The 27,052-nt window shown below is 37.3% G+C and overlaps 2 protein-coding genes across 2 annotated transcripts; one reads left to right on the forward strand and one right to left on the reverse strand.

Moving 5' to 3' along the window:
* Positions 1–1,176: 1,176 nt before the first annotated feature.
* LOC127657504 (ras-related and estrogen-regulated growth inhibitor-like protein) lies at positions 1,177–3,772 on the forward strand. Its single transcript, XM_052146316.1, has 4 exons — positions 1,177–1,365; positions 1,476–1,529; positions 1,614–1,690; positions 2,596–3,772. The coding sequence occupies exons 1-4, from the start codon at positions 1,251–1,253 to the stop codon at positions 3,004–3,006; spliced, it is 657 nt and encodes a 218-aa protein (XP_052002276.1). The 5' UTR covers positions 1,177–1,250; the 3' UTR covers positions 3,007–3,772.
* Positions 3,773–3,931: 159 nt separating this feature from the next.
* Positions 3,932–25,188, reverse strand: LOC127657503 (perilipin-2-like). The gene is made up of 8 exons (XM_052146315.1): positions 25,063–25,188; positions 19,865–19,898; positions 19,540–19,738; positions 14,041–14,123; positions 12,143–12,380; positions 11,647–11,840; positions 6,942–7,208; positions 3,932–5,230 (listed from the first exon to the last, which is right to left on the reverse strand). Exons 2-8 carry the CDS (start codon positions 19,886–19,888, stop codon positions 4,859–4,861), a joined length of 1,377 nt encoding a protein of 458 aa, XP_052002275.1. The 5' UTR covers positions 19,889–19,898; positions 25,063–25,188; the 3' UTR covers positions 3,932–4,858.
* Between the last annotated feature and the right edge of the window lie 1,864 nt (positions 25,189–27,052).

The raw sequence follows: 27,052 nt of genomic DNA on the forward strand, positions 1-27,052 counted from the left end.
ACGTTCTAGGTGTGATGAAAAAAACGTCCTCATTCTTGCTAGAGTTGGAAATTACTTCTGAAACTAACACTGCTTGCAAGGTCACAACACGGGGCATGTAAGGTCACAGATTTCAATTTAGAGAGATATATAAGCCTTCGAAAATCAATATTTCACATACACAACTATGATGAAACGAAAGCATCTTAAGCTGTTTGGCTGATCATGGCTGGCTTAATTGTCTTGAAGAACTGTTGCACCATTGTACCCTATTATAGAAACTCATGTTGGTAAACATGGCGTAGTGGGCTAAAGCACATAACTGTTAATCAGAAGGTTATTGGTTCGATCCCCATGGCCACCACTATTGTGTCCTTGAGCAAGGCACTTATCTCCAGGTTGCTCGGGGGAGATTGTCCCTATAATAAGTGCACTCTCTTTAAGTTGCTTTAGATAAAAGTGTCTGCCAAATGCATAAATGTAAACCCCATTTGAGAGAAAAGTATTCAATTTGTGGGAAAAATGCAGCAAATCCAGCAGAGCAGGTGGAGAGGCTAGAGAACCAAATTGGGTTTGGGGCTAAATTTTTTATCATTTGGAATATTTTTAGGTCAAATATGATTCATAAATGTACAAAAACTATTTAAAGCATCTTAACATCTGGAAAGGTAACATCTGGTTCTTCCCATGCAGGACGTACTTTAACTGTTAAGATAATGGATGGAACAATTTTATTTTAAACATTTATATACAAAACTACATTTTCTTTTTCATTTAGTTTGTTGTGATGGTCTTGACCAAGTCGAGTTTGGTTCATGTACAAAAATCTATGCAGTATTTATAAATAATTAATCACCTGTCCCGGGTCACAAATGGCCCTGAAACAATAGAAGGGATACTTTGGCAATACAGTAGCTGGTTAAAGCCGGTTTCACAGCCTGACCAGTTTAATCGTGCTCAAAACCCTTCTACAATCAGCCAACTGAGCAGGGTGGGTGACCTGCTTAAAGCTTAGGCTGGTTTAGATTTTTATGCACGTTTCCATATCCAACGTTTGAGGCAAAACAACCTTGCTGTTTAAAATAGCTGTCCTGATGCTTCCTGTCAGGGGAATTATGTTGTTTGTTTTCTAAATTGCGCACAGAAGCACTGTTCTCCGATTGGTTCGAAGTAGACTCAACTTCCATAAGCTCCACCCACTACTTGTGTATATAGTTGGGGCTGTATGCGTTGAGCTTACAGAGCAGAAGTTTACAGGAGAAATAGGTGAAATGGTTGTCCTGGTCAAACCGAGTCCTCAACTAGGCAGTAAAGCTATGGATGGTAACCAGCACAAAGTGGAAGCGAACGTTTTACTTCTTGGAGCGGAAAATGTTGGGAAGTCAGGTGAGTAATGAAAACGAAAAGATTCGACCTTGTGAAATGGGATGATATGTATTGTAAGACAAGTTAGGCTTGCGAATGATAATAGTTTTTTTTATTATTATTATTTGCAGCGCTCACGGTGCGTTTTCTCACCAGGAGATTCATCGGGGAATACGGGGATATTGGTACGTAAATTGCGATTGTGCTGAAACTGCAGACAATACTTTGTAATATTCTGTATAGTTTTTAATGTCACTTTTCTATTTCAGAATCAATATACAGTCATATTGACAAAACTGATGGGCGAGATATTTACTTAAATATTTGGGACTCTCTGTATCCACAGGTAAGATGTCTTATTTTGTCGCATGTGTTACGAGGTGTTTGATTGGCACATTTGTTTGTAGTGTGATGTGGCCAAAAGCATGACCCGGCGTATCGAACTGAACAGAACGCTGGTGTCTCGAGACGCATTTTAACTCTCCCTCATGCCATGATGTGTATGACTTTTTTTTTTTTTTCCTGCTGAACACAAGCGAAGATTTTTAAAGAATATTTCAGCTCTGTAGATCCATATAATGCAAGTAAATGGTGGCCAGAACTTTGAAAGTCCAAAAAGCACAAAGGCAGAATTAAAGTAACCCATAAGACTCCAGTGGTTTAGTCAATGTGTTCTGATGTGATCCAATTTGTTTTGGGTGAGAACAAACAAAAATGTAACTCCTTTTTCATTTTAAATCTTGGTATCTGCAGTCACCTTGGAGATCATTATTTGAGGTTCGATTACACTTCCTAGCATGTTTCGCACATGCGTCAAGTACTGGTGAGTGTAATTGAGCTTGAAATTACGATCATGCCTAGAGACTGCAATGGCAAGATATGCAGTGGAGTCTTGGGGATTACTTTTATGCTACCTTTTATGTACTTTTTGGACCTTCAAATTTCTGTTCACCATACAGAGCTGAAATATTCTTCTAAAAACCTGGATGGTATGAGGGTGAGTAAATGCTGAGAGAATTTTTGGGTGAACTGTTCCTTTAACCTGGAACAGTGCTGAGGGTTCGTTCACACAGAACGTATCCCTGCACTGAAAGCTAGACGTGGGTATCTTGATGCGTCTAAAAAGAAATATGGTGCGACAGACCTCCGTGTAGCACATGATTAAATTTTTATTTTAAAAACCGTGTGGATGGGCACACAAGTGCATTCAATGTGAACAGCCCCTTACCCCTTGAATTATGTTATCTCCAGAGCTGCGAAACAACCAAATCCATCAGTGACAAACAGCTTCAGTGGGCAGATGGTGTGATCCTTGTGTACAGCATCTGTGACCGCTCCAGCTTCGAAGTTGTGCGGCAACAGGTGCAGCTCATCCGCCAGACCAGAAAGCTCTCCACGTCTGCTCCGATCATAATCGTGGGGAATAAGCGAGACCTGCAGCACCAGAGAGCCGTGTCGAGCGAGGAGGGCAGACTGTTCGCCCTCTCCGCAGATTGCAGCTTCTTCGAGATCTCCGCGGCTGAAACCTACCACGGTGTACTGCTGGTCTTTCACGAAATTCTAGACCTCATCAGGGAGTCCAGAGCACTGAAAAAAGGCATGGCTGGAATCAAGGGCATAGTCAGGAGCGTGTCTGCAGTTTTTGGGAAGAAATGGGAGTAGAGAATTGAGATGCCATGCTGAGTTGATAATGATGATATTAGTGCTGATCAAATCGCTCATGGTAGAAGAGCAACTAATAGTTCAGAAGACAACTCGGACTGACGGGGTCTGGGGATGGACAGAAGGGGTTGCTTTTGTCTAATAAACCTAAATGAAGGGTAAAAAGAATAACGTTGATGGCAGGTTAAAAGTTCAGGGCCCAGCCTTCCAGTGAAGAAAAGTCGTTTCAGCAAGGCAGTGAGGGGACTGCTGAAGATAAGTGATCCTGGGCCTTGATGCAAGTCGGTTAGCGTATGTGCAATAAATGAAAAGAGACAGTCCAGCTGGAGTCCTTGTAATTTCTGAAAGTGTGATCCTTCAGCCCTGAACAGATAAGATGGAGCTGAATTTAAGTGAGCTTCTGCTCCAGATCTAAGATACATTAAGTAGAGGAATGGACTTTCTCCTTTTATTGTCCGCCTCTGAAGAGTCTCATCTGAGAGTGAGAAGTTATTGAGGGTAACTAAATGTAGTAAAATGTATATAGAAATTGTATGTATATATTGTAATTTCCAGAACATGTTTTTTTTTCTTTCACTCTAGTTAGTAGAGGTTGATGGTAGTACAGTTTACTAACCGGTGATAACAGGCTGTTATCCGAGTTCATGAATGCGTACAGTACAAAGAGAAATATGCCTGGATCTTTAACTTTTGCATGAAAACATGTTATGTTTAACTTTTGTATATTGTTTGATCTTTAACGATAGATTAATGATTTCAATAAAGGAAAATGAAACTACTTTGTGACAAGTATTGTGGCTTAAAAGCTATTCTCCACTCAAATTATCAAAACAACAGAAACATTTGATAAAGCATTTTATTACATTTGTTTCAGAAAAAGCAATACATGAGCTTAAGGCTGTGAGGATTTGGGTGTAAACAATAAAACATGTCAAACTTAAGCATCTAAATGGTAAGAATTCACCCATACATGTTGCACCAGTTTAAAAGTGCAGTTTAGAATCTCACTGAAAGATTTTTCCAGTTCCATTTTAATTCCAATGTTCTGTTCAAACCAGTTATGACACCTGCACTTTTCAATAAAAAAAACCCAAACTATTTTAGCCTACTTAAGATTTATGCATTTAAATTTCATAATATTCCATCACAATTCCAAAATTTCCATATTTTATTTTAATATTATTAAATTCAATTTGATGAAATTATGAACATTTAAGCAGTTCACTTTGTTTTCCACTCTGTAACCTACATGGACTATCCTCTTTCAGTCATGTGTGTAAACTATATATGCATGCTGGCCTTTTATTAGGTGAAGCCAAGGAATAGAAATATATTAGCATATTACATATCGATATTTGCAGAATCATATTTATAGACTTTATGCTCTCTCATTTCAGCTTGTTGTCTCAAGTCATTTAAAGTAACAAATCAACCCCCAGCAATCATTCCAGATCTCACTGAAATATCAGACGGAAGCATATTAAAGCAGCTGTGACAAAATGGTACATTGCACTGGACTAAATTCAGTTTTTTCAGGCTTTAGTACACATGGCTAATCAATGCTTAATTTTAGTTTTTGAAATGCCTGAGCATACTGGATGCTAAGCTAAAGATATATTTTTTAAAGTTAACCTGTAATTATTAAAATAGTATATTCACCACCTACTGTAGAATTTTTGTATTTATTTTTTTAGACCTATTGGAGTGGCTGTAGAGGAGCTGTCTATTCTGTGTTTGTGATTACATTTATGTGTTAAATCTTAAAAAAGAGTGGAACCTAATGTTCTGTGGTTTCCTCCACTGGAATGACCTGGTCTTCAGATGAAGAGACAGAGCTCAAAAACTCAAATGCTCATTGGCTCTGTGATACTAACTGCATGATAGGTGCCAGCAGAACCTCAGCGGTTGAGGAACGGCGGCGGATCATATCAGTGGGCACAGGCATTGTGTCAAGTTCTGGAGGGCCTGAGATCTGGGTATCTATCTTTAAACTGCCCTTACGGCCATTTGGAACTGTGGTAGAAGTTGGAGACAGAGCTGGGCTGACTGGAGGGCCGCTGGCAGACCCACGTCGAGAACGGGTGTAAAGGCTCTTGCGGCGACGTGGACGACCATCCATGGCCTTGAGGAAGAGGCTGTTTGCAGAGACCCGGTTGGATGGACTATCAGGAAGTTCATCTGATGTTGGGTTATTGGTTGCATCCAGATCAGACACCTGTTTCACCTGTGAAAGAAGAACATAATATCGACTATGAGTTGGAATATTTACACACTAATCAAACTGTAATGCCTGATGGTCTAGATAGTATACACATGATATCTTTACAATGCCACATATTAGATTAAAAGGAATATTCCAGGTTCAATACAAGTTAAACTCAATCTACAGGCATTATATTGATTACCACAAAAATTCATCCTTTAATTAGTCCCTCCTTTCCTTAACAAAAAAGCAAAAATGAGGCACTTACAATGGAAGTTAATGGGGCCAATCCGCAAACGTAAAAATACTCATTGTTTCAAAAGTATAGCAACAATATGTGTATGTTGTGAAATTTAGCATGATAAAATTGCTTACCTATTTTTGTAAAGTTAGATACAATTTTACAACTTCGATGCCAGGATGATGTAAAAAAAATGACAGCTATTAAATGGTCTGCACATATATAGCAATTTTTTTAACATTAGAAGTTACCAAAGTGCTTTACACTGTGTCCCAACCACCCATCCACACTCATACACCAATGGCGCTACAGCAGCCATGCAAGGCACTAGCCTGCCATTGGGAGCAACTTGGGGTTCAGTGTCTTGCCCAAGGACACTTCAGCATGTGGAGTCATGAAAAACAAAAAGAAACATTTATACGCTTCACATTTATGCCTTTTAACCCTCCAAAATATTACTTCCATTGTAAGTAACCTTGATTTTTGACCTTGAAGTCAAAATGCATTTTTGTGGTAATCAACATTATGCCACAAATGCTGTTGATTAAGCTCAATTTATATTTATCCCAGAATAATCCTTTAAGTCAGGAAACTTCAAAACCACAAACTGCTTCATGCCTGCCATTTAACGTTTTTGGCTTTACTTGTGCATTTTCAATGAATGGTGTACTGCATATTTACTGGCATTTCTCTGCTTAGAAGAGCTGTGTGAATATTTATATGCAAATAAACCTCTTAAAAATCTGGTGAAATAGGACAACCTGAGAAAAAAAAAAAAGCAATTTCAGACCACTCAAAATCAAACCCATTGAAACCCAGTCTTGAACCGAACAGGGCTGCATTTCCCAAAAGCATTGTAAGCTAAGTAGATCATAGAAACCATTGGTGCCAATGGTCTCAACAATCAACTTAAGCTTGCAATGCTTTTGGAATATGCAGCCCAGATGTGTTTTCAAGTTGCTACAGTTTTTATTTGTCAGTGAAATTTAATTAAAATATAAAATGGCCTGAAAACATTACAGTATGTACCCAATCTGAAATTAAAGTAAGATATGAAAGGGCACCATGCTAAAAGAAAACTGAAAAAATTCCCCAAAAGGCACACACAGTAAGAGAATAAATAAGGACAGGTGATAATGCAGCACCATCTATTATGAAAGCAGATTTACTGTCCTTGAATTTTTATTAAGTTATTTTTATGGGAATTAAATAAGTGTCTATCTATCTCACAAACACAGACGTGTTCTAAACAGAGATTGATGGCTTTGGTAAAGAAAGCATGGTCGTAATGCTGCGGAAACTGGAAAATTAGTGCCACTAATCTGCCTTATTTTAAGTAACACCCAAAGAGGTCAAAACTTTGGTGTACTCCTGGTTTTAGACTGTTTTTTCCTACTAAGTTCTGGAGTTTTAATTCTTTATAAACAGGTTCAAGAGAGGTGTATTTTTAAACAAGGTGCTAGATTGTTGTGTTTGCTTAGGCATTCTCACCAGGTCATAGAGTGGGGTAGTGTTGATGAGCAGCTGTATGAGAATCTGTCCCAGTTCCAGCAGGTCACTCATGATATTGCGTACCTGAGCAGGTAGATCCAGCATCTGCTGTACAGGAGGCAGACCCTTCAGTGCCCGTATACCTGAGGCAAGTTGAGCCATGAGCAGAGATCTTTGTTCCTCTATGCGATGCACCTGAGACATGTAAAATGTCAGAAGCAGCTGCAGCAGAGATGTTACCATCTCCATCAGCCGCATGAGACCCACCTGAACATGAGACAAATTACAAAATACCAGATCAGGAGAAGTGACAATGATACACCTGAAAATGAGAAACACAACGACACCATAATTAAACAGTGAACAGCAATACATATATGAATGGACCATGACACAAAGGCAAGTCACACTTGAGCAAGAGGTCATATAGGGCAAGAAATATGCAGAACTTTAAAGTCACAACAGTTCATTAAGGTCAATTGAATATTATCACAAACAAAAGAGACAGCCCTACATTCTTTTAGACCTACTATCCTAAATTATTCCACTCTCTCTTACACTAAACAAACAAAATTAACTTTTAGACAGAGGACATAGTCTTCTGTTCTCAATTTATTTGGTCCTAATTTTCTGACATATATATATATATATATATATATATATATATATACCTACTTTTTACAGTCTTTTTAACTGTTCTGTTTTGGTGAACCTGTGCCCACTGCAGACTCAGTTTACAGAAATACTCAAACCAGTCTGTCTGGCACCAACAATCATGCCACGGTTGAAATCACTTGGATCACATGTTCTCCATATTCTGATGGATGATGTGAACATTAACATTAACTGAAGCTCCTGGCCTGCATCTGCATGATTTTATGAAATGCATTGCTGCCATATGATTGGCTGGTTAGATAATTGCATAAATAAGTGTATAGGTGTACCTAATAAAGTGGTGGGTAAGTGTATATATTTATATACACAATCCCTGTCTGGGCATCACTTTAACAAGTCTATCATGTATCAGTATGTTGTCATGGTGTCTTGAAGGACAGAACATTTCATTTCCATAGGAGAGGTCTGTTATCTGAGTCAGATGGGACCTGACAAACTTGACAGTTTTGGGTCAAGTTCAGAGTCGGAGCAGGCTGAGTCTGTTTTGGATGCTGGTGTAATGATGTTACCAGAAGGCTTCTAAAACAGCTTAAAGGAATACTCTGTGTTCCGTTCAAGTTAAGCTCAATTGACAGCATTTGTGGCATAGTAATGATTACCCAAAAATGTATTTCGACCTACTACTCTTCTTAAAAATAAAAGCAAAAATGTGGGTTACAACAAGGCACGTACAATGGAAGTGAATGGGGGCCAACCCATAAATGTTAAAATACTCACTCTTTCAAAAGTATAGCCACAAGACGTAAATAACACGCGTTAACATTAATTTAGTGTGATAAAATAGCTTACTAACCTATTCTGTTTAAAGTAACAGACAATTTTACAACAAACTCTAAAACCCTACAATGATTTAAACAACTTTACAGCTCAAAATAATTAGATTTAACAGAAGAGTTAATGTACACGTAAATGATTTTTATACAAGTTTAAGCTTCACATTTCTGCCTTTAAACCCTCCAAAAAAATTTCTCATTCACATTTTTTGATGAGTCAAAATATTTTTTTGTGGTGATCAGCATTATGCCACAAGCGTTGTCAATTGAACTGACCCCGGAATATTTCTTTAACAAGCAAGACTTGGTCGAGCAGCATTATTTGAAAGACCATGGTTGGTTGATCAGCATGATGACCAGCTACATTTTGCTAGTAAATGCAAATTCATATTGGTCAAGCTGATTGCAAATTGACTGAAAATGATTACTGACTACAAAGTACAAAACACACTTTGGGGCCGATCAGGGGTGGACTGGTCCATGATAATCTGAAATGAGCCACCACGTTATGCAGAATGGGCCACAACATGGCAAAGTGATATGCAGAAAAGGACAGCGACACCCCTCCCCCTCAACAACTAAAAGTACAGCGACAAACCCCCCCAACAACCTTTGGGCCAGTTTCTATGTAAAATCCCGGGCCAATTTCTCTTCTCGGTCCACCCCTGAGCATAGTTAGAGCATCTCCTCACTCTCTCGCTGTACAGGGCTGGTTGTGTATTTGGTGGGTCTATAACCGAGCAGTCACTGCCAAACAGCACGTAGCAGTAGATCCCAATGGAGTTCAAGCTCAATCATGACAATTATCTTTCTAAACAAGCACTCCCATCCCAAACACACTGCAGCCTGGCTCTGTTTGTGTGTCTCTGATTTTTGGACACACACACACACACACACACACACACACACACACACACACACACACACACACACACACACACACACACACACACACACACACACACACAGTTTGGTTTCCATGTTTTATGGGGACTTTCCATAGACATAATGGTTTTTATACTGTACAAACTTTATATTCTATCCCCTAAACCTAACCCTACCCCTACCCCTAAACCTAACCCTCACAGAAAACTTTCTGCATTTTTACATTTTCAAAAAACATAATTTAGTATGATTTATAAGCTGTTTTCCTCATGGGGACCGCCAAAATGTCCCCACAAGGTCAAAAATTTCAGGTTTTACTATCCTTATGGGGACATTTGGTCCCCACAAAGTGATAAATACACGCTCACACACACAAACACACACACACAAACTGTTTTCTTCTTACATAATCAGAAATGTTGCATTAGTTATTTTTATAGTCATTCTGAGTAAATAAAAGAATTCTCTACTAGGCTAGATTTAATGCTGATGTCTAGCAGGAATACTAACTCTATAATGAAGAAATTCACAACAACGACATTAAAATCAGAGGTGATAAATCCACTACTTTGACTAAAAGCATAAATGTAAAATACTGTGCACATAAGTTTTATGAAATCAATTATGCTTAAAACTTTGGGAAAGGTAAAATCTAACCTGGTAGCTCCAATTCTTTGAAAAGGGAAAGGCCATAAATAATATGTTTTCAACTCAGCTAACCAAAAGTTGTGCTACATCTTGAAACTTTTTTCTCCCTTTCATTCCATGCCTGAGTATGTCTCAGGGGTCTTGATTTAGAACAAGTAATTGCAGTGATTTATTCTATGTGGGCGAGTCTACGGACTGGACAGGAAGCCCTCCGGGTGGCAGAGCAGTGCAAATGGCTGTAGCATGGTACACGGCACGTAGAGACTCTATTTTAACTTCAAACCCATACAAAAGGAAATGTGGCAGTGGTTTAAGAAGCACATGAAGAGCCACTTGCTGTAGACAGCGATATCACCGCATCAGTGTACATGGTTTAGTCTCTATACTCTTCCAGAAATGTCTGTAGCCACATTTATTCCATGACTATATTGCAGCAAATTACTCTTCATTACTGATTTGTGAGTCATGTCTTCTTTATGTATATTCCAAGTCTTTATTTATTCTGATGTGTGTTAACAAACATCAGTTGATAAGGATTAGCTCCCTTTTTTAACAGACTGAACTGGGTATTTAATTTTCCTGAGATAAAATAAGTTACATACAAGATTTTGAACCTCATATTCACTTGTTCGATTATACTATTAATATCATGGAAATTGTGATTTCATAAATAAAACATCATATTGGTCCTGCTGTTTGGATGGAGATTTCCAACCAAGAATAGCAAGGATGGTGCCTTATACTGGCAGTTTCTGTATCTTACACAAACATTCATTCCTCTGACGTTTCATGAGGTATTGGCTTTAAATATGATGTTGGAATTCTGGAATAGCCCAACCAGAACTCAGGCTTAAATTCATTTCAAATTCTGTGATATGACCAGAAAATCAGCTGTCAGTTGATGCTCTTCACCTAATTTGGTAGAGTTGGAGCAAATTTGCTTTGAAGCATTGTTGAAAATCCCACAACAGACATCTACTATGCTAAAGGAATATGCAAAATATTGACTGGGGTACCATGTTAGGGATAACATATGGCTAGGTGTGAGTTAATAAAGGGATAATAAAAAGTCTATTTGTCAAATAAATAAAATCGACATGAAAGATTCTTTTGATAGCTTACCGTATGAGCTAACTTCTAGAGATTGCACAGTGTTCCGAGAAACAGATGACTCACAATACCTGGATGACTAATCTTAATTCCAGTTGTTACTCAAGAGATATCAGACCGCTAGGTGGCGCCATTTACCAATCAGAATTGAATATTCCATAGCACCATATAATATACGATTTGCACGATGCACGATGTGGAGGCGAACAACCATCCGAAGCAAAGTTTAGGCTGCATTATTATTGTTAATGAATGTGGAAAAATATTTTTCAATTTGATAAAATCTGAATCTGTAACAGGAACAAAAATGTGACAAGGGGGTGAACACTTTCTAAACGTAGTACATTTTGGTTTGGGAACTAAATCTGTTTTTCTTTCAGAATTTTTCATGGTTCCCTGTTTTGCCAGTGTGACAAAATGTAGTTAGATAGCCTATGTTTGAACTCAAAGTTGACAAGTATGCTTTTTTTTTCTTTTTTTTCTCTATGACAGATAGTATTATCTTAAAAAAAAAAATCACTTAATTGTTGGTTTAGATCTCATGTTTGAGGACATGACCTGATAATCACATAAAGTTGATCAGATCAGAGTAACTTTTTTGTACAAGGGCCTACCGTCTCAGCAGCTGCCTCCATTGTCTGGAATACGCTGTCCACTCGTTGTCTCAGCTTCATCAATTTGTGGTACAGCTGCAGATACACACACAACAGCAGACTGCGGATACGTGTCCACATCCGAGGCTCTTCTTCTTCATCATCGCTATCCTCTTCATCTTCATAACTCTGCACTTTTCTCTCCCACTCATGACCTATAAAATGAAAAATGAAAGTGTAAAGTGGTTGTGCCAATACAACTTCTTTAAATTAAACAGAATTATATTGAAAATAGAATGAAAAACGAAGTAAATAAATCTCGATATGCCCATTTCCATCTATTAGTAAAAGGCCGTGTTCATTCCCCATAACCAGCAGAACAATCGCGCACTCTAGTGGTTACATCCGCATGTGCATTAAAGAATTGTAAAACTATATTTGTTTAGCAAAAATCCTATTACTTCGCTTCATGAGAATGTTAAACAACAATGTCTAACTAGGTTTCACTATGGCTTACGCAGTGTTGGTGGCAGGGGTAGGTAGTAAGCAACTGCCTCCTCTGATTGAGCGATGAGCTCGTCCAGGCCAGCGGTGATAACTCGCCCAGTTGCTGTTTTTTGAGCTGCCTCCAGGAGGCGCAAACTGAGCTCCAACAATTTGTCCCATGTGTCTGCAGCTCTGTCTAGCCCATCGTTCATACGAGATTGCGCATGATCTATCCGCGAGATGAAAGCATTCTTCAGATTAGCAACCACCTGAGGGGAGAAAATTACGGAGGGCATCAACAAGGGGACGGTGATGTTAGGCAAATCATATAACATGTTAGTATGAGAAGTGACACAACAAAATCAATACAACCACACAGACACACGACAGGGTGCGAATTACTTTGTTTGGAAGAAATAAACAAAAGGTTGGTAGGGCTCTTAAAATAAAAAAGTACATATATCAAACAGTTTAACTTTACATATTACATAAAATGTTTTAAAAGGCATTGTAATAACCACAAATTTAGTGCTCGTAATTTGACCAGGCACCAAATAATCGCTTGCGAACATTAGTTGCAGCGCAAAAATTCTAAGAACCGAGCTAGGGAATGTAAAACAAAATCTGGTTTGCTAGCAACCAATTTTAATAGATTGCGCCATGGAAGCCAGTGATTGTAGTTTATAAAATTGTAAATATGGATATTTTTCTTACAGAAACGAATCGCTACGCTTCAGAAGGCCTTTATTAACCCCCTGGACCCGTATGGATTACATTTTTGATGGATGGATGCGCTTTTTTGGGCCTCAAAATCTAAGGTACCATTCTTTCCGATTATAAAGCATGGAAGAGCCAGAATATTTTTTAATATAACTCCGATTGTGTTTGGCTGAAAGAAGAAAATCATATACACCTAGGATGGCTTGAGGGTGAGTAAATTATGGGATAATGTTTGGATAAACTATTCTATTCTAAACTATTATTCTATGAACTAACCCTTTAATATGCATAGACAACTATAAGAAAGCCATTTGTAGGTTTATTTTCTTGAAATCCGTAAACACTGTGTCTCTGTGGCGCTATGAAAATGTCCCTGTTTTGGGCGACCCATCTAGCTCAACACAACAATCGACTCAAAAGATGGCATGCATTGGGGGTGGGACTATTTTTTTGTTCGATCAACGGCACATTGAGGGAAAGCAATAGCTGTTTCTCAATGTGCCTTCTTTTGTGTGCTTACGTTCTTGTGGACTCATTAAATGTCCTTATACACTGCCGAAGTTCAAAACCCAAGAATGCAAGTACTGAGAATGCATAAAATTACCCGGATGTGTTCTTGATCAGTCCGAATATAGATTGTGACTTGTGGGCAACAACCCGGTACAGTGGCAGACAAAGGACATTTATCATTGTGTTTTCCCATAAGAGATTCCCGCTGTAAACTCGCAAAAGTCTGATGGCTTGTTAGAGTGGTTGCTGGGCATCATTGGAACAAATTAATAAACACATGGAGGAAACAAGTTTTTACAAACTTTATTCTTTTAATGTTTCACCAGGCCTCCAAAACCTCACTGGTGTGATGATAATAATGCTGTCACGTGTGGTAATGGTTGTAGTTCTCTCTCTGGCTAAAATGTGCTGGGACGGCAATTGCACAACAGGAAGATCAAAGCACATCTCAAAGCTCACAATTGATGCATTCTACGTCCTCTTGTCCTTCCGAGTTTGTTCTTCCTAGCTAGCTTGGCAAGACTGGTCTTCATAAAATTGCAAGTCTGTTCTTTGCTTTCTTTGCATTGAGAAAACACCCTATGTTTATTTTCACAATTCCATTCGGTGGGGCAGGAAACTTTAAAAATAGAAATTCCTTTTTGGAACAGTGTCATTGTATTATTCACATAGGCCCACTGCACACTCTTACACACTCACCTCATCTGTGGGCTGTTGGAGGATAGGGAAAAACTTTTCAAGTTGCTCCAAACCCACCAGAGCAAAATTGTTCACAGCCTCTACTGCAAAGGTAGACAAACAATTAAATCACTTTTCCAAAATTAAACCATAAAGAGATGCATGATGTTAAATTATACAGTAGATTTGTTCAAAAGCAACCATTTCTGTACCTACAAATACAAAGGACTGAATAATTGTTTTTTTGGTTTCTTTAAATGGAAATAAGCAAATAGAGAGTTCTCACAGTATTCTTCAGAAAAGAACAGGTCACCCAAAAATGATATGTCTCTCATAATTTTCTCTCCTTTATGCCATCTCAAACTCAGATACATTTCTTTCTTCTGCAGAACACAAAGATGTTTTAATGACATATCATGTGTGCTTGTCCAGGCAATGCAAGTCAATTGGGTCTAAAACTTTTAAGCTCCAAAAAGGAATTAAAGGCATCATAAAGATCAATATGACTTGAGTGGTTTAATCAGAAGTTTATAGTAATGAAGTACAAATACTTTGTTGCTGTACTTCAGTATAGGTTTTTAATATTTTAACAACTTTGTTGATTTTCACTTTTACTTTCCTGCATTTTAAAGAGAAAATGAATACTTTTACTCGGATAAATTTCTCCCAACCCTTATGTTACTTTTGCGACTGAGCTCCGAAAAAAATTACATTACACGTGGATCGCCGATAGTGATGTCTGATACGTTAAAGATTAATTTGAATCGAATCATTTACATTTCATTTCTTTGAATAGGTCAAAAAGATTAAAAAAGTGGTCTGAAAGATTCGTTTTTCGAATCACGAATCTGAAACAAAATCACTAAGAAGCGCGTGTCGAACAGTGCCTTTTGCGTCGTCTCCACTGGGAAAGAGAAGAAAAAGGTCATGTAAGTTTGAATTTGTTTTGACTAGTCTGAATTAATTTGAAACATTTTGGCTTAAACATTATAAACGTTGTGAAATAATGATGAAGTTATGTGCGATCAGTCAAGTTTCAAGCTAATCAATGTGGTTACCGTTTACATTTAACCAAGGTACGATGTGTATATAATGACTATGTGCTCATGATGAAAATGTCTAACAATAACATTTGCAAAACTAATTTAACCTGAAACAGATAGTAACAGGAGAATAATTACTAATTATTTTCTAAAGAAAATGTGAATAGTGCTTGCCTAAGCAAAGCGAGGGTGTTCTGGGTGGTTGCTGGGGCATGCTATGCAGTTGCCAAGGTGTTCTGCTCTGTGTTGTTGTGCATTGCTACAATATATTGTAGGTGTTTGCTAGTGTGGTCTGAGTGGTTGCCAGGTTGTTGCTATGCTGTTGCTATGTTGTTCTCTGTGTTTGTAGCACATTGATAGGCAGTTGCTAGGCTGCTCTCAGTGGTTGACAGGTTGTTGCTTTGCTGTTGCTATCTTGTTCTCTGGGGGTGTTTACCCTTGTTCACTTCAAGCGTTTTTACTGATCGTATTGCCGTCCGATTGAAAAAGCACATTCCATTTATACTTGGTCACATAAATGTGTCTCCGCCAAAAGGATATAAATCCGATCTTCAATTCCCAATACTTCTGTGATTATGCTAAACTCAGGCATCTAATAAAAAAAAAAAATGTCCCTCTGGGCTTGTTGTAGGTAAGATGCGTCATGCGCATAAGCTGCACTCATTTTCAGTATTTAATTTCATTTTGTCAGCAGTCTGCATCACATAAATATGTGAATAATATTTATATGATACAAATGTGCTGTCTCTCTTTCTTCATTTTGTATTATTTACTGTGCGATGTGAGCCCTGTGCAAATGCTCTGTAGCAGCTGTAGTATGGTGCTGACGTAGTGTTGTTTGGGCAGAGTAAAGTGTTTTAAGTGATCAGATTTATATCCGCCGAATCCATCTTTGAGGGAATTTACAAGGATAGCAATCCGATCAGCAAAAACACAAAAAGTGACCAAGTGTAAATACTCTTCTGTGTTGTAGCAGTTGCTAGGCTGTTCTAGGTGGTTTCCAGGCTGTTGCTGTGCTGTTACTAAGTTCTGTTCTCTGTGTTTTTATAACATTGCTCTTCAGTTGCTTGGGTGAGTGGCAGGCCCGGACTGGCCATCGGGAGCACCGGGACAATTCCCGCTGGCCTGGCGACTAAGTTGGCCTGTTGCCAGCCAGCGTTTAAAAAAAAAAAAAAAAAAAAATATTATTTTATATTACTACCTTTACCAGTGATCATTTTTGAATTCGTCATTCAATAAAATTATTATTAATATTAATAACAATAAAAAAAATAAAATCATGAATCTGTTAGTCTTGACTGGCTAACAGATACGATTCGACTTTACGCCTCAGACAAACGGTTAAACAGAAAATGCGAGCAGCACTCGATGATGGAGAGAAAACGGCCAGGTGGAGCAGAGAGGGAAAGGACAAAAAAAAGAAAGCACTCCAAGAAGAAGCAGCAAAATGTTGCAAAATTACTGACCTGTTCAGGGCTTCAGGTGCAGGTCAGTTTCATCTGTAAATACTGTACTTTTTTCTTCATTAACTTAGTATTGAACTGCTAGCAAATGTAAGCGGTAGCGCCCGTCTCACGTTACATTCGTGGAGAAATCAAAACAAATGAGTGCACACAGAAAACTCACAGAAGAAATGCACTGAGGTAAAAATTCTAATTGTTGTTTTTTTATTTATAGCATATGATTTAGTTTAAAATAACACAACTAAGGGAGCTGTTTTGCTGAATATTATCACGATTGAAAATGTTACATTGAATTTATTGTTCAATAAACAAGTAGCGTAGTTAATTTTTATTATTAAGTTACTTACATTTTAGGCACAAACCATATTAACTGTTTTTGTTCTATTTCACCAACTAAAATAGTTCCAAAGGAAAGCTACAGCAGCCCAGTGTTTTGTTACTGAATGATTCAGTGTTTTGAACTAATCTTTTGTATGAATGACTCACTAATTAAGACGGTCACTTGCCGCCACCTATTGGTGGTTTAGTTTAATGTTTAAGTATTGCATTTTTTTTATATTCAAACATTTATTTAAAACATCAATCTCATAACATTATTTATTGCAGTTGTAATTGCAGTGCACATTTTTTAATTTGATGGGTAATAGCCCTATATTGTCTTATTATTATAGCTGAATTTATTGATCAAATGTAAGAATTTGACATGAAAGATGATGCATACATTTAATAAGGTAATACAAATTTCCTTTTTTTATATACACTTATGAGTGAGAAGTAGAGAGGTAGAAACAACTTTGGACTTCTAGAGTAAATGCTTGTATGTACGTTATGTGCAGACCCATTTGATATTAGGACTGCTTTACGTCTAGGTTGGTTGTTTATGTTTTTATGTTATGGTCATACTGTGAAATAAATGTAATTAAAAAACAAGGTTGTCCGTGTTTCAAAATTTTATTTGGGTGCAAAGGATGGCCTGGATGGGTGTAGGATTTCCCGGCCTGAAATTGTGTCCCAGTCCAGCCCTGGTGAGTGGTTACTGGCTGGTTGCTTACTGGCCCAAATGAAAAAAGCCTACAACAAGTCTCTATTCTGATCACTAAATATGGCTCAGATTCCCCCTGCAATGTTCCAATTTGTTATTGACTGTTTTTTTCTGCCCATATCAATCATATGTAAAATCTACATTTGTATAACACAAATAGTGTCCTCCTGGGATGCTCTTACTTATGTGGTCAGTAGTTGCAATTGCGATGTAATGTGCATTCAAGTGATTTTACTAGGAAAGAATAGGCCTGTTTTGTGATTTCCTATTTTTAACTTTTTAAAAACTCCAATACAAAAAAATTAAGACTATTCATGTAGTTTAATGCTTTTAATTGATGATTTATCTGTCTTATTTGATCATGCTTGTGCGGCCACATACACTGATGGCAAATGTTGTTTTGTTGCACAAGTCTGTCACCTCATAAGCCTGCTAAATGACCAAGGGTAAAACTTCACCTCCAAAGTGTTTAAACAGGTAGTAAAAGCATTAGGGGTGAGTCATCAATTGTCAAGTGCTTTTATAGTGCTAAAAACAATGCTCTGTACATACTGTGTTGAAATGGGGAAAGATTGGTCTGAGGGTTTACTGTTGCTTATGTTCACAATAAGAGAAATGGTACAGAAGTCACTGGAGTTCAGTCCGGCTGAACTTATGTTTGGACACACAGTTCAGGGACAGCTAAAACTGTTACATGAGCATCTGCAGACTGCTTGCCTGTATATTTTTTGGATTAGGTAAGGTCTTTTCGTGAAAGGTTTCACAAAGTTTTTGAAATGCAAACTTTCTTTGAAGTGTATTTAGGGGCTAGTTGCATTGTCCTTTACACCAGCCACACATTTTCATTGCTTGGATGTCAAACGCAAATCAGAGAGGTTGATGCGCTGGTCTCTAATAGTACAGGAATTCAACCTTGACATCCACTGTAAAAAAGGGGCAAAATATTTTGTTTCTGACGCACTATCTAGAGTGCATGAAGGTGAAAATGAAGGTATGTTGACATTGTACATTATTTGCCTGTAATGTGTGCAAACCTTTTTTTTTTACTTTCAATGTGATTTGGTAAAAGGTAAATGTTCTTGATCTATTTGACTGAGATTTCTATTGTTGAAAGCTTGTTTATACAGCCATTGAATTATATTTGTTGTAGGGAGTTGGATGTCTGTTTTATGAGTTATGGAAACTGTCAGGTTGTTATTTTTTTTTTATTTTTCTTTTGATTGCTGGAACAGAAGGGAACTCCAACTCCTTGGTTCACCTCTTCAACCTTAGACTGGAGTGGGCTGTAACAAGTATGACGAATGGATACTTTATACAAAACTGGGTTTAATTCATTTCTTTTGATCTTCAACGTGATCGTTTTTGGGTGAGAACAGACCAAAATGAATCTCCTTTTTTACTATATAATTTGACATCTGCAGTTTGCTTGCTTTGAACATGATTTGAAGCTTGATTACACTTCCTCATGCTTAACGCATGCACAGAGCACACTCAACCAAAACTGAAAGTTCCTCTTCAGAAGACATGGATTTAACCACGCAAGTTGTAAAGATTACCTTTACACTGCCTTTATGTCCTTTTTGGAGCTTGAAAGTTTTGGATCTCCTTTGAAAGATATTTGTGTTCTGCAGAGGAAAGTAAGTCATTTGAGTTTGAGATGGCATAAGGGTGAGTAATGATGAGAGAATGATAATTTTTAACTATTAACTATTCTTATAAATCTTGTCAAATCTAGATTCTTAGAGCAATTAATTATCTTATGCCTGCATCATGTTGTGACTTCAGAACACTCCCAGACCCTTGTCATGAATTTAGTTGTCCTGAATTGTGGTGTATGCCTGTTCCTCGCATCAAATTTTGTCCTGGCATAAGCAATAATTTATGGTTAAAAAATTCAGGAGAAGTATTTAGATTTACCTGAACCTATGTCAATGCTTAAGAGATACCTTGTGCATTAATGTGACTGACTCACTCTCTGGTTCTAGGTTCTGTAGCAGAGGTGCTGCTTGTTTCATGGCTGCCATGGATGCACTGCGGATACCCAGCTCGGCTACACTGCCCATAAACCTGAGCAGTGGATAGTGACCTTTCACGTCCATGTAGGTGGAAAAGGCTTGCTGCAATGCTGAGCTGACTAGTGGCAGTTTTACCACACGCTTCAACACATTCCCCTACAGAAGTAAGACATGTATATGAGTATGTGAGATGTTATTGGTATAGTTGTGGTCTATAGATCCATGCAAAATTTAAAATATTTAAAATATATATTTTTTCAGATCCAAGAAAACCCAACTTACCTCATTGTATTGTGTTGTAGACATGTCTGCTTTACTTTATGGAGGCAGAAAAGAGAACACAATTCATTCATGCATGTCACAGAAAAATTGGTTGCGTTTCAACACTCAGAGTATATATTTTTTACTATGTAAATGTTTAGTGGATGATTAGAGCAAATGGGTGAATATCAACTTCCATATGGATTTATAGATGAAATTACTCTGATGTCACACCACAGGAAACCACGCTTCCGAGTTCCCTTACTACTCTGTACACTTGACATTGTGTGCTAATGCATATGGTGAGTGTCCTTCCACATGACCTAGTTGAATCCTCTCTACAATAACAGCAATATTGTAATATTGGCTATGGTGTTTGAGCCCTGCCCTTTTAGGCGCAAAGATGTCCGCTATGAAAGTAGGTATTTTCTTGAAGAAATTTTCTTCCTTCAAGAAAGCGATGCATCGCTCATCTAGAAGCCCTTTACTGCTTCGCCGTCGACTACACGAGTCAGCGGGTGGAATCTTCACAGCAACAAAAAACTGCCACGGTGCTTGACACTTCGCTGGTGAATGGGCTGCTTCAGCATCCTGATTCCCTAAAGTGCTTTGGAAGGTTTTGTGTATCCTTATAAAGCAATTGTATATTGTATATTGTGTGAATGTATGTTTGTATATATATATATATATATATATATATATATATATATATATATATATATATATATATATATATATATATACACACACACACACAAAATGGCAGCCAAAATTTTGGAATAGTGTACAGATTTTACTGTTTCGGAAGGAAATTGGTACTTTAATTCACCAAAGTGGCATTCAACTGATCACAAAGTATATTTAGGACACTACTGATGTAATAAAACAGCACCATTACTATTTAAAAAAAGTTATTTTGATAAAATCTAGACAGGCCCCATTTCCTGGAGCCATCACTCAACACCTTATCCTTGAGTAATCATGATAAATTGCTAATTTGGTACTAGAAAATCACTTGCCATTATATCAAACACTGCTGAAAGCTATTTGGATCAGTAAATGAAGCTTAACATTTTCTTTGTGTTTGTTTTTGAGTTGTCACAGTATGCAATAGACTGGCACGTCTTAAGGTCAATATTAGGTCAAAAATGGCATAAAAGAAACAGCTTTCTCTAGAAACTCATCAGTCAATCATTGTTTTGAGGAATGAAAGCTATACAATGATTGAAATTGCCAAAAAAAACTGAAGATTTCATAAAAAGGTGTATACCACAGTCTTCAAAGACAAAGGACAACTGGCTCTAACAAGGACAGAAAGAGATGTGATAGGCCAGATGTACAACTCAACAAGTACAACAGAGACTCTAGTTTGAGAAATAGACACCTCACATGTCCTCAGCTGACAGCTTCATTGAATTCTACCCGCTCAACACCAGTTTCATGTACAACAGAAAAGAGAAGACTCAGAGGCCTGTGGGAAGAATTGCAAAGAAGAAGACACTTTTGAAACAGAAAAACAAAAAGAAAATGTTAGAGTGGGCAAAGAAACACAGACATTGGACAACAGATAATTGGAAAAGAGTGTTATGGATGTAATAGTAATTATGAATGTCCTGACTATACATTGCGATCAGTTGAATGCCACTATGGTGAAAAAAATGACCAATTTCTTTCCATAAGAACAAAATCTGTTCATTATTCCAAAATTTTGGCTGCCGGTGTATATAGAGGCTCAAACCTGCAAAAATAATAAATAAATGTAATAATAAGAAAATAAATAATGGAATAAATGTCTTGATAAAACAAATACAATTAGTTTTTCATTAAATGTATTCCTGAATGTATTATTGTATGACTTTTATCCTTTATTATTTTCTGTATTTATAATTAACTTTATTTTTATTATTATTAACTTTTATTTATTTATTCATTTATTTTGCATTGTTTCATTTTTTTATTTATGTGTTTATTTATTTTTATATTTATTTATTCCCAAATATATTTATTTCCATATTTATACACTCACCTAAAGGATTATTAGGAACACCTGTTCAATTTCTCATTAATGCAATTATCTAATCAACCAATCACATGGCAGTTGCTTCAATGCATTTAGGGGTGTGGTCCTGGTCAAGACAATCTCCTGAACTCCAAACTGAATGTCAGAATGGGAAAGAAAGGTGATTTAAGCAATTTTGAGCGTGGCATGGTTGTTGGTGCCAGACGGGCGGTCTGAGTATTTCACAATCTGCTCAGTTACTGGGATTTTCACGCACAACCATTTCTAGGGTTTACAAAGAATGGAGTGAAAAGGGAAAAACATCCAGTAGCGGCAGTCCTGTGGGGCGAAAATGCCATGTTGATGCTAGAGGTCAGAGGAGAATGGGCCGACTGATTCAAGCTGATAGAAGAGCAACTTTGCCTGAAATAACCACTCGTTACAACCGAGGTATGTAGCAAAGCATTTGTGAAGCCACAACACGCAACAACCTTGAGGCGGATGGGCTTTAACAGCAGAAGACCCCACTGGGTACCACTCATCTCCTCTACAAATAGGAAAAAGAGGCTACAATTTGCAAGAGCTCACCAAAATTGGACAGTTGAAGACTGGAAAAATGTTGCCTGGTCTGATGAGTCTCGATTTCTGTTGAGACATTCAGATGGTAGAGTCAGAATTTGGCGTAAACAGAATGAGAACATGGATCCATCATGCCTTGTTACCACTGTGCAGGCTGGTGGTGGTGGTGTAATGGTGTGGGGGATGTTTTCTTGGCACACCTTAGGCCCCTTAGTGCCAATTGGGCATCGTTTAAATGCCACGGCCTACCTGAGCATTGTTTCTGACCATGTCCATCCCTTTATGGCCACCATGTACCCATCCTCTGATAGCTACTTCCAGCAGGATAATGCACCATGTCACAAAGCTCGAATCATTTCAAATTGGTTTCTTGAACATGACAATGAGTTCACTGTACTAAAATGGCCCCCACAGTCACCAGATCTCAACCCAATAGAGCATCTTTGGGATGTGGTGGAACGGGAGCTTCATGCCCTGGATGTGCATCCCACAAATCTCCATCAACTGCAAGATGCTATCCAATCAATATGGGCCAACATTTCTAAAGAATGCTTTCAGCACCTTGTTGAATCAATACCATGTAGAATTAAGGCAGTTCTGAAGGTGAAAGGGGGTTAAACACAGTATTAGTATGGTGTTCCTAATAATCCTTTAGGTGAGTGTATATTCCCATATATATTTATTTATTTATACATGTATTTATTTGTACTTTTCTGTGTGCAACATGGAAATGAGGGATGTGGTCCTTACGTAGCTCCATTGCATCATTGGTTGAGAGCTCAATAGTACTTATAGGAAGCAAATAAGATGGACGTCCCACATTAGCACCCTCTGACTCGCACAGATTTAGAATATGCAAGGAAACATTTTGCAGAGAGTCTAACAATCCAGGATGTGCTTCGACATTCATACTGGCATACAACTCCATTATAAACATCAATAAGCACATCTACTCTAAATTAAACATAGTCATTTGATGCGTGGTTATCAACTTCATTGGCTAAATTGCGCAACTCTCTAGATACATGGTTATTTGATTGAATTTTCCACTTCTTTACTGACAAAAGTGTTTACCTTCTAAATAACAGAAGCATAACAGAAACAGAAACATAATTATCTGCTCGAAATCACACCTAAATAAAGCTCTTTGACAGGAAATCTGAGGGCCCTGGCAGAAGGACTTTGGTTACTTGTACACAGTTTAACATTAGTGTAGAATTAATTGTTAATGAGTGAAATCAGTAGAAAAAGGTGTTTTGTGTGTGTGTGTGTGTCTGTGTGTGTTTTGAGCAAATCCAGACATATGAGCCTTGTAAAGCTTTTGTAAATTTAAAAGACATTTCACTGTTAATTATTTTAAAGCCTCCCTGTCAGACAAAGCTGAACTAATGGCAGGTTTTCATTTCAAGACATAACAAATAAAATACATGGGTAGCCGATCCTTGATCAGCCCTCATAAAGACACATGAGGCACCAGATTCCTTCTCTATCTTTGCATTCTGTATTTTGCTCACATTAAACCAAAATTCTGTCTCTCTGATACTCTTTTGACACATTGAGCTTTAGTTTTGACAAAATACAATTGAAGCATTCTTCAAATTTCATGGAATGTATTATTAGCAACAATTTGATGCTCAGATATTAAAACTTTTCTACTTAATTGGTTATCGGTTCTTTAGAGAATGTCTTTAAAGAATGGTGGGTATCTAAATAATATCACCCAACAACCCTGTAACAGTGTATTTAACAAGAATCAACAGTGTTCATAGGTAAAGCAACATTTACATTTACATTTATTCATTTGGCAGATGCTTTTATCCAAAGCGACTTACAAAAGAGGAAGAACATCAGCGAATCATCTTAGGGAGACAGTGGTACGAAAAGTGCCATACTACAAAGTTTCACTATCATCAGAATAGTATACAAAACAGATTTAAGTCCAACAAGAAATGTACATTTTTTTATTTAAAAAAAAAAAAAAATTTCGTGACCGGTTAAGTGCTTTTGGAAAAGATGTGTTTTTAGCCGTTTTTTGAAGATAGAGAGTGAGTTAGCTTCACGGATTGAGTTGGGAAGGTCATTCCACCAACGTGGTATGATGAAATTCCGGGAAAGTGTTTTGGTGCCTCTTTGTTTTGGTATGACAAGGCGACGTTCCTTAGCCAACCGCAGGCTTCTGGTGGGAATGTAGTTCTGCATAAATGTTTTAGGTATGCTGGAGCAGACCCAGTTACTGTTTTGTATGCCAGCATCAGAGCCTTGAGTTGCCTTGAAGCAACTTATGTATTGTTTGCATGAACTATTTTTCATAAATATAATGACATTAATAACAAAATATATATTATTATGCTTAAGTATTATTAATAGTAGTAGTAATAATAATAAATTAATATTTCTATATATTTTTAAAAAATAATTAAAATAATTTCTATATATTGGTAATCGAACACTTAAAGATTGCATTTATGTTTTTTGGTATTGATAAAAAAAATCAACAATATTGGTTGATCTTGAAAAAATACATAATAATTCATTTTATCTGAACATATATCTCACCACTGATTATTGTTTTGTGACTACTATTTTTGAGCAGAGAGTTGACAGCAAAAATAATTAAGCAACAACAGCTGAATTGTCTTACCTTCAAGTTGAGTCCTTTCGAATGTTAAAATGTAAAAATATAGATAGCTTTTATAGATATTTGCTGCAAACCCACTAGTGCTGCCCTTTTTATTGTGTCTCTCGTCTCTGTCAGTAGAGTCTGAACAGAGTTTGTTGGATGATTTTGTAATTTTTCATGGTATGTGCATGTGATGCTTCTCATTTAGGGTGTGGCAGGTCCAAGTATGCTAAGAGATCTCTTAAGGCTTTGTTTGCCAGTCGACTAGTTGACCCATTACGTTTTAAACTAAATTTAAGACATTACAGACATGATAGCATAATTATTTGTAAAGCTGCTTTGAAACTATGTTTATTATGAAAAGCACTATGCAAATAAAAATGACTTGACCCAATTGTTACAAAGACTGTCTTAGTATGTGAAATTCCACATTTTCCATTAAATTATCAGGAATAAATGATTTTATTCACTCGGTTTCGCTGATGTTTCTCCAGAGTCATACGTTTTCTCTTTGGCCTGCTTTCATTAACTCATACAAAAAATAGACTCTAGTCCTTTCATGGGGTATCATCATGTGTACTTTATACTATGACGATACCTTTATTTTTTCTGTGGAAGAGCACTACACACTTCTATATGTAGAACAGTTACTACATTACCAGTACTGGTAATTTTTTGTAATTAATAGACAAGTACAGTTGCGTTATTATCCTGTAATTTATGACTATAGTCTGGATTGAGTTACCTTAATGAGAGAATTGTTCGAGTGACATGAGCTCATAGCAAATGTAATCTCACGATTGTAATATCACCTTTCAAAAGTGCAAAAGTTATTCAGCCCCTTTTACATCAGGATTCCTGGTCTAATTCAGAAATTGAATAAGGAGGCATGGACTACCAAAATCTTGAGGTCTCTTCCAAGAAAATCAGTCTTTCTTTGGAGATAAAAAACATTAATGTCATCTTACATCGGCATGTAAAAATACAAACATCACAATGGATCTCTTGGAGTCATGCAGTCTCAGATCCGTTTGACTAAATTTACAACAAAAATTTACTCAGCAAACAGGGTTTTCCCAATCATTACTAGGATAGGTGTAAACAATGCTTTGACTGTTTGAGCCTGGGAAATTTCTCAGCCTTTCCACACAAAGATCTATTGAAATTTATTGGAGTTTCCTAGGTTTATAAAGAGGGCAATATTGTATGATCTCATTCCCCACACAAATACTGCTGGTAACATTTAAATATGAGAATTGTAACATTCTCAGTGATAAAACAGCAATACAAAAGGGGCCATCATGGTTTAATTTGGTAATTGGTAAATTATTAAATTTATTAACGCCACTGCTCACACTTTAAATACATTTGCTTTCGGTTAGATTTTTAATGTCATAAACTTTTACAAATATACTGGACTACTGAGATTTCTTGAGATTAAAAAGTTTTTGCTTTATTTTAAGTTGGTTAAATCATCTCTAAAAAGAATTTGTTTTTCAAATGGTAAACTAAAAACAATGCTGAAAGTGACGTTTACATTGTGGTTCAGAGGTATTCAGCCTAAAGTATACTTTGTGCATCCACATTGCTGATCGCTCCACGCACAGTATGTGTGATTTTGTCATAATCCAGTCTGTGCAGCTTGACCGCGTGCCAGCCAGATTTTCTTGACTCGTGGACCATCATTGTTTATGCGCATCATCGGCGCATATGCCAACCATTGACTCTACAGGGATTCTCTTATATCCACAGTTCTGTTTCATTCCTCCTGACTGCCAGAGGTGGTGCATAAGCACTAGTGGATTATCACAGCACCAGCTAGATAGATCGAGAGAGAGAATATATCAACAAAGTCACGTAGTGACGTAGGCTGAGCCTCGAGGATAATAGCCACATTAGCTCAGCGTTCAGCCTCTTTCACTTTCTCGCCTGATAGAGAAAAGTCATTATTCTTTGTGTGATCTCGCGCTGTCAATTGCAGCTTACTAGAGCAGTGAAACATCGTCCTCGT

Source organism: Xyrauchen texanus, chromosome 17 (assembly GCF_025860055.1).
Source record: "Xyrauchen texanus isolate HMW12.3.18 chromosome 17, RBS_HiC_50CHRs, whole genome shotgun sequence".
Classification (NCBI taxonomy): Eukaryota; Metazoa; Chordata; class Actinopteri; order Cypriniformes; family Catostomidae; genus Xyrauchen; species Xyrauchen texanus.